At 41.1% G+C, this 8,915-nt stretch overlaps 1 protein-coding gene across 1 annotated transcript; it reads left to right on the forward strand.

The window, feature by feature from the left end:
• The first annotated feature begins 4,163 nt into the window (after window positions 1–4,163).
• On the forward strand, window positions 4,164–8,581 carry pex13 (peroxisomal biogenesis factor 13). Its single transcript, XM_088305609.1, has 4 exons — window positions 4,164–4,329; window positions 5,238–5,935; window positions 6,345–6,467; window positions 7,927–8,581. The coding sequence occupies exons 1-4, from the start codon at window positions 4,256–4,258 to the stop codon at window positions 8,235–8,237; spliced, it is 1,206 nt and encodes a 401-aa protein (XP_088161735.1). The 5' UTR covers window positions 4,164–4,255; the 3' UTR covers window positions 8,238–8,581.
• Window positions 8,582–8,915: the final 334 nt, after the last annotated feature.

Genomic DNA, 8,915 nt, shown 5'->3' on the forward strand with positions numbered 1-8,915 from the left:
TTTACGTAACAATGCTCACTTAGATAACAGACAATCTTGGTGTCACAACATTTAGAAACTTCTGGAGAACATTTTAATGATAGCAATTATTGCTTAAGAGTTGGACTAAAAAGTAACTCACTATGCTGGGGAAATCCCACCAAGATTGTGAGACGATTTGAGAGTACAGCACAGTAGAAGCAGACGAGCATCCCTCCAGCTGCTCTTTGCCGTTTTTGGTTTTGTCCTGATTCTCCGGTTCCAAAGCAAGTAATTTTGCCTAAAATTCTACAATGATTTGGTTTCTTGTTGCTATTTGTATTCTCTAATTGAATGGTTGTATTGTCATATAGGCCTACTTTTCTCATAATTGATCAGGTTGGGGATATTCTTTCTTTTTAACGGCATGACAAATAAGCAAAATGTGCTCATTAAACAGGCCTGTCTGATAAAATAATGAGTACCCTGGTGATCGCGGTTAATGGGGACCGAGACCACCCGCGAAAACTGAAAATCCGCGAAGTAGCGGCGCCCCTTCAAAAATGCTTAAAAAAACCTGTACAGGTATACAGTATACCCCCCTGTATACAGTACACCATATAGAATACGGGTAGAGAGAGAGAGAGAGTGAAATTCATGTTATAACAAAAAAAAGAATATTATTATTAAAACTTATTATTTTTTTATTCCCCAGCCATTATTTTTGTATTTATTCAATTACTTCTTTTTGTATTTATTTAATTACTTCGACTTTTACCTGCTGGTACGCCGTCTGGTGTGCCCTGTGAAATGAAAGGTGGCATTCTTCATTTATTTATTTATTCATTCATAACTGACAGCCTCGCGCTCCGCTCGTGCCCGGGCGGAAGGTGCTCCTCTTCGGCTTAATTGTCACGCACGCCGGCCGGAGCTCTGGTACGGTCCGAACCGCGCGAAACGTCGCCCCCGATCGTGCCCGGGGGAACGTGCTCTTCTTCGTCCACTCTCCTCTTCGCCCACGCTCTTCTTCGGCGCACGCCGGCCGTCTAACCGCTCCAGCGCCCCCTCGTGCCGCTCGGCGAAACTACAATGCCCCCGCGGAGCGGAGCGAATGAAGAGCCCCGATCGTGCCCGGGCTAAAAAGTTTTTAATTTTTTAATATTTTTTAGACCCGCGAAGCACTGAACCCGCGAAAGGTGAACCGCGAAGTAGCGGGGTATTACTGTATTTGTAAATCTGTAAATCTGTAATCTCCTACACACAAAGGCTAAATTGTTGCTACAGTGCTGTCCAAGAGAAATAAAATAAAAACGCACAATGGTCACTGAAACAAGTGAAACTGATACAAATAATAATTAATAACAGGAAAATCAGGCATTGCTTTTGCATGGCAGAAACTGACAATGAAACTGGTCTGAAAAATAATGACGGCAACTTTAATTGAATTGTTTTCTGTATAACCTTTGGAGGCAATCATAACACATGAATGATTTCTTTAACTCTCGTGAGATATTTGCATTTGTCGACTGTTTTTTTTTTTTTCCCCACACTCCTCGTGAGCGAACTGCTCTGGCTGTGTCAGGTTTGAAGGGCTTCTGCTCGGGTCCAGACTGCATGTTTGAGCTCCTTCCACCGGCATGTGTGGATGTCACCATTCGTTGTTTCTGTGAGTTAAGTCAGTGATCACATAAGAATTGAGCGAACATTTTCGTGTCGCAAAGGGCAGGTGCATGTAGACATGGTGTTTAGAGTAGTGACTATGTGTGCAGAGTTCTGACACTTGCAGCAAGGTGCCTCTTTTGCGTTTTCTAACTAGAAGCAACTGCGACAGTTTCATTGAAATGCTATACTATACTTTAGGAATTTCCATGTTTGATACTGTCACATTTGGCCAGTTTATCATTTTTTTAATTTAATAGGACCATGTCACTTGTTGATGTGGTGAAGAAACAAATGTGCTTGCAAAACTGTCGTAACTTTCAGCTTCAGGGGTTTTCAAAGTGAATCACTCACATTACGTTTGGTGCCGATTTTAGATTTTACGCCAAATGTTCTTCCTGACAAAGCTCACCCTCTTTCTTTTGTCAGAGCTTGTGATCAGCCATTTTAGATTGAGTAAAATGAATAAGCAAATGAATTTTTAAATATATTTTAATTCACCAATTTCAGGAAACAAATGGCTAAAGACCATATTTTGTCCACCCCTGATGGACCAAGTCTACTAAAATGTAAGTAGTCTTTGTCTTTAACCTCCATGAATCACTACAGTGCAAAAGGTCATGGGCTCTTTGCATCAACCCCAAATACCAGGTCCACCATCAACCCAAGCATCTTCCCACACACTTTGACATCACAAGCCAATACTTTCTATTCCCAGGATAATGACAGCATCATCGCACAAATGGCAGCCAAACTTTCACACGCCTACACGAGTAATGCCACATAGGCATTTTATGCCGTCCGCCCCACGGCAAAGCTGCTGTGACGGCTCTTCACACACGCCCGCACCACAGCATTGACATCACTTGGCTTGTTTGGTCAAACCACAATTCGCACCAATGCACTCACGGCTTGTGTTTAGGAAAAGCTCTCCTCATACTGACAGCAGCCGCCTCCTCGCACGCCTCAATCGGGTGTCTATGTCATTGTAACATTTTACTTTACTATTCAACGCATTCTGGGGGAATTTTGCTGCAATGTCACGATAATATTTCATGGGTAATTGCAACTACATATAATTAGGTGCAGAAGTACCTGCATTCAGTTTTTTTTTTTTACTTTAATATTGATTTTTACACAGTACAACAATTATGCATATGAATTACGCATAACAACAGTATTATACATTGTACGTGTAATTCATTATTGTTACCGTTTACCAGTTGGTCACTGGCTCCTGGCTGTGGACCTGCAACATGCTGGTCCTGCTCGCCAGCTGTGGCTCTCAGCTGATAGAACAGGTTGCCCAGTGACTAACTGTTTCGATGTTCAAATCTTGACTAGTTTGTTTTGTATTTAATGCTGTCTTGCTCTTACTGGTGACACAAGCAATACAAACACACGCACACAAAACCATGCTGGTCTATGTTTTTTTTTTTTTCCAGGGAGATCTTTGGAGACCGAGCTGCAACAATCTTATGTGACGTCCTTGAATTCAGGTCGCAGGAGTGTTGCCACCCACCTTGGCCATATCTATTGCACTGAAGAAGAGCTACTGTGCATGACAAACTTCCACACAAGTCAATAGGTAAAGATATTTGCACCCAGTGCGGTTGTTTTGTCAAAAAACAGCAGGGATTAATGAATCAACTTTACTGTATCTAAAATCTAAACATATATTTATAATATTTATATTTGAAAATATGTCTTTTTCAACGTTCAATAGTGTTATTTGTTGTTTGGACTTCAAGGAAAGTAATGTGCTGACCACTGCCAGTAGCGACACTATGGCGTCCTCTAGCGACCAGTTAATGAATTGGGTACTGTATGTATCTGCATATCTGCAACATTATATATCTGAGTGTTTAGTATTTCAGTATTTTCTTGAATAAGCCCTTAAAATGTGTGATACTTATTTCATATCCATAGTGATGTTGAACAAAGGATGAATTATTCAAATGCTTGAGAACCCACGTGTACATTACCAGTAGTCCGAGTGCAAGTTAAATGCTCGTCATTATTAAAATAGGGCGTGATAACATACTAACTAAGTATAGTCAAATCTTAATGGTGCGCTTTCTCATTATTTTATAATTTCTCGCGGATTGCTCGTCCGTGTAGGTCAATCGCATTACTCCAGGTATCGTATTTGTTGTGGTCATTGAATAATTTCAATCGCAATAGCGCTCTCTGCTGGGGAAATGTTGCAATGCATTTTACGTTACAATTTGCAGTGCAGCACTGGTAAATACTGTATCGACCGGTTTGGGTGAAAACGATTATTTGCATCACTTAACTTTAATCCCTTAAAATGAAAATAGATGACTATTTTGTAGGGCCCCATTCAATCCTGGGCCCGTACAATTCCCCATCATTTATCGCGCTCTAAATAAACTACAAATAACTCAATACTAGTCCAGCGTGTTGAAATGAGACTACAACGACTAAGTACTGCACTACAAATATTAAATTAAAACATGTTTCTTAATATCCCATCCAAACGGTACGGAAAACGGTCGTAAATGCCAGATATTGAATTTTACGAGGAGGACGAGAAGGCATCACGGGAGGCGTTCAGGAGCATTCAGTCTAAAACGAAACGCGTCATTTTGACAGCCAACGGGCCATTTTTTGTGCGATGGACTCGCAACCACCACCAAAGCCGTGGGAACGGCGGATTCCCGGGACCATTGCTACACCTGTAAATTACAGGTAAACAAATAGAGTACTTTGCTATCGTAATAACTGAATTGTTAGCTACATTTGTGAATGTGATCGTAGAACCTAGGTCGCGTGCATGCTAACATCCTATGCTAAACCCCGACTTCAGTGGACTGCAAGTAAAAAGTTAGGCGTCTGGGAAAGCGTGGTTATGATCGGAAGTATTATATATCTTTCCAATATGCAAAATGTGTTTTTCAACACCTGGGGATGTTGTAAGGAAACGTTGTCGTATTGTTTTGTCAACTTGGTAGCCTGGCCTAGTACTGTGGCCTTCAGATGTTTGTGAAATGAAGAGTCCTCGTTACTCAATACGTTCGCGGCGCTTCCGTGTTTTTTACCTGATCGATATTTGTCAACAATATCCAACAACACGGTATTTATGTCTTCTTACTCTAATGTGTTTGCTGTCCAGGTGCTTTTCGACTATTCGTGCTAAATATAATACCAAAGCGTTAGTACAGGGATTGAAAAAATACACACTCTAGTCTGGACTACAAGTTCAAATACTTGACTAAAATAAAACGAGTAAAAGTAGAAATTCTCAAACTCATTCTCGAGTAAAGGTTTAAAAAAAGTGCTGAAGGGGAAAAATGACAATATCAATTTAATAACTTGGGTCAGTGTAAAAACAAAAACTGTGTGACATAAAGTTGTACTCAAAATCACTTGCTGCATTAGAACTGATGAAAAAAAGCTAAACTAGCAGATATTTTTTTAAGTCAAGAAAGGAGTGTAAAGCACAGATGTCTGTTTTTAAATGTAAAGTTAAAAATGGTTTAGAAAAATAAAGAAATAAAAGTAAACTACCTGAAAGATGTACAAGTGCAGTGATGAAGTATTTCAATTTAATTTCTTCCGCAACACTAAACCTATTTCAATCTATTATTACCAAATAGGTCTACAAACTTTGGACTTGCTGCAGGCCCCTCCATTGGCCCTCCCAGCATGACAAGAGTTGCACCTCCGCTGCCCCCACGTCCCATGCAGCAGTCCTACCGTCCATCTTACAGCTCCTTCACGTCCTCTTACAGCCCCTACGGGAGCTCCATCTACGGGGGCTACAGCCCCTACAGCCCCTACAGCGGTGGCTACGGCCTCGGAGGTTACAGCCGCTTCTCACACGCGGAGGAGGCCGCCCCCAGCCGCTTCGTGCAACATGCAGAGGAAAGCAGCCGCGGTGCTTTCCAGTCCATCGAAAGCATCGTCCAAGCCTTCTCCTCAGTTAGCATGATGCTAGACGCCACATTTTCAGCCGTCTATAACAGCTTTCGTGCTGTGTTGGATGTGGCGAACCACCTGACACGGTTACGTGCACATCTCACCAGGGTTTTGTCAGCATTTGCGCTGGTGCGCACTTTGAGGTACCTCTACAGACGTTTACAGAGACTGCTTGGTCGGGGGTCCGCTGCTGAGGTTGAGGATTTATGGGCAGACAGTGCAAGTGATGCCCTGGCAGCACCCAGAGGCTCTGGAGCGGGAATGGACGATCAGACTGTGAAGTCGTGGCCAATCTTTCTGTTTTTTGCCGTGGTCCTGGGTGGACCTTACCTCATTTGGAAATTGCTGAGCTCTGCCACTGGGTCTGAAGATAAGGGTGAGATTTCTTTCCTACATAACAGACTTTATATTTGAAGAAAAGTTTGCTTATTACATTTGACAGAACACGCCAAGGTCATTTATTTATTATTTGTCACACATTATGCGCTCTTTTGGGGCAATTTTTGCAGTGCTTGAGTACTTCTGATCAAAAGTCTGGTTAGTTAGTTGTGCATGAGAGAGGTAAGTGCTTCCTTGCTGTCTTGTACTAGTGTCTGGAAAGCCATGTGAGCATTTTTCCAATATACCCTTGAGATCCTTCTTCATGTCCATGTACTAGTACGCTCTTTGTCCACACTCGAAAGACAATACAGAGCAAGAATAAAACAATCAGGGAGCACAAATAATGTGTTTACTCCTACTACCAATCACTTAAATTTAATGAGTAGGATTGTGTTGCTTCACAGTTACTAACTGGGCCAGCGGAGACGATGACCATGTTGTGGCGAGAGCAGAGTATGACTTTTCTGCTTCATCCGAGGAGGAGATTTCTTTCCGGACTGGTGACATGCTCAACCTTGCACCGAAAGGTGAGGATAGGGAAGCTGGACGGTTTCTCTTCTTAATTGGGTAGATTTATTTGGTTTTCACTTTGGAAAGATCACATTTACAACACAATTCAATACAACTTTATTTATATAGCCCATTACACAACAGCTGGGGCTGTAACTAAGCGTTTTCCACATGGTGTAACATAAATATTGTGGTCCACTGTGTTGAACGCTGCAGTTAGCTCTAAGAAGACAAGACGCACACCGTTTCCATTGTCGTTTGCCGGGAGGATATAATTCAAAACTCGTAGCAGGGCTAACTGTGCTATGCATTTTCTTCAAACCTGACTGGAAAACCTCCATGACATTGTGTTCATCCAAGAAAGATCTTAACTCCATGTGCACCACCTTTTCCAGAATTTGAGAAATAAAAGGCAATCTGGGAATGGGTCAAAAATTCGACAGCAGACCTTGTTCAAGGCCTGGTTTCTCGAGCAGGGGTTGCACCACAGAATGTGTAAAATGTTACCGGATCTTTTTTAATTGACCCGCAGAACCCCAAATATTACTGCAACAATAGTGGAACGAAGAGCTGAGTTCGTCTGTGTTTGATGAGGGAACACAGAGCTGATCAAAGGCTTCAGAGAACCGATTAGCAATGAGGGGGTTAAAGATCCGGTGGCTGCATTCACTGGTAGAAGGTTTAACAGCAGCAGAGGAAAAAAAAAACATCAAAGAACACATTCATGTGATCAGAAATGACTTTGTCCAACACTTTCAAATTTGAGATCGGTAAATCAAAAGGAAAGTTTTTTTTTGTTCTTTTTAAAGAAATAATGTCAAACATTTTTTTAATTGTGGTTGTGTTAAATCAAACGTATTATTAATTGCCATTACATCTTAAAATATGGTCAAGTTTTTACATCATGTATAGTCACATACAGAATAAATGTAGAAAAATAAATCTGCATAAAAACATTTCTGGAATATGTATTTGTCAAGCAATTAATTTCATAATGCTGGTCCACCACTGATTTGTTTGATTTCTTAAATTTTTTTCCAAAACAATACCCAGCATAAATCTATTGCCATTACAAAAGTTTAATCGCTTTACTTTTGGATTGCACATCGAATCTCACAAATAGGCAGGCTTATTGTAATTTCCCGTGATTAATACGCAATTGTTTGCAAAAAAGGATCCAAAATTTCATTTACCGCAGAAACATGTTCCCATTTAATAGATGTTTACCACGTTTAAAAAAAGTATACTTACATTCTAACATATTTTATGCCCGATGTTACCAAATTATGTAGTATAAAATTCATATCATATAATACACAAAGAAGACTGGAATAGGTTCCAGCACGCCCACGACCCTTGTGAGGAAAAGCGTCTCGGATCATTGAAATATATATGAAATAATTTAACACGTTTTGTTTTTTTTGTGCGTATGTATGTGAATTAGTATGTACCCCACCGAGTCTCTTGTCTTTTCAGAGCAACAGCCCCGTGTGCGTGGTTGGCTGCTGGCCAGCCTGGACGGTCAGACGACAGGCCTCGTCCCCGCCAATTACGTCAAGGTCCTCGGCAAGAGGAGAGGCCACAAGCAGGCAGAGATGGAGCGGCTCGCTCAAGTGCAGCAAGGGAGCTCCCAGGACTGCCGGGCTGCTCTCGCTACAAATGTGAATCCTTCCTCAGAGGAGCTGTTGGAGTCTGTGTATAAAGAAACACCAACTTCCACCGCCGTGGGACTTTCGGATTCCATTTCTGACACGGTTGTTAATATCCCAGAGAAAACTGGACTGTGAATCTAATTCCAGTTTGAACATACATGTGCACAAGTCTTGTTTCTTAATGACTCACTTTCACTGTTCAACTCAAAATGTTGACAGCTTCACAGTAAAAGTACTTTGTGGAAATCAAGTCAAAACACACATTTTCTTGTTTCTTTGTAATTGTTTAGAACCAGTGTTGACATTCTTTAGTTATCATGACATAATTTATTTAATGTTATTTGTGTAATCCAAAATGAGGGTTAGTTTTGTGCGTGTTCATAATGAATAGCAACTAATTTTGACCGCTGTATTCTGGAAATACAAATATTGTAAATACATTATAAAATTATTTTGTCAAATAAATATTTTGAAAAATCCATTGTGTTGTTTACCTTACCTCCAGCACTTGGTTCAAAGAAAAGTATCACATTTAACTACTCAACTTGGGGCCACTGGAAAGCTGTCGTCTCTTAGCAACGGGACGCGTTGTTTCGTGCTTCTCTTTCCTACTTGCGCAAATACAACATCGAACGCGCCTTCAATATTTGCAGGATTTATGACGAGACTTTGCTATTAAGATGGCTCTTCCGTTGACGTGTCTTGTCAGCGCGAATTTGGTAAATAAGGGTTACCTTATTTTTTTTGTGCGCGTACGCTTGTGTGTGCGTGAGTTACTCTAGCGAATGACAACCACTATCAAGTGTGAGTTGG

This window comes from Idiotropiscis lumnitzeri, chromosome 9, assembly GCF_059441095.1.
Source record: "Idiotropiscis lumnitzeri isolate Australia: NSW breed Sydney's pygmy pipehorse chromosome 9, RoL_Ilum_1.0, whole genome shotgun sequence".
NCBI lineage: Eukaryota > Metazoa > Chordata > Actinopteri > Syngnathiformes > Syngnathidae > Idiotropiscis > Idiotropiscis lumnitzeri.

What these genes read in the sequence shown, in the direction of transcription:
- pex13 (XM_088305609.1), top strand. Translation starts at nt 4,256, where the DNA reads ATGGACTCGCAACCACCACCAAAGCCGTGGGAACGGCGGATTCCCGGG. An exon ending in GCTACACCTGTAAATTACAG is followed by an intron (nt 4,330 to 5,237) that starts GTAAACAAATAG and finishes ATTACCAAATAG; the next exon opens with GTCTACAAACTTTGGACTTG. An exon ending in GCTCAACCTTGCACCGAAAG is followed by an intron (nt 6,468 to 7,926) that starts GTGAGGATAGGG and finishes TTGTCTTTTCAG; the next exon opens with AGCAACAGCCCCGTGTGCGT.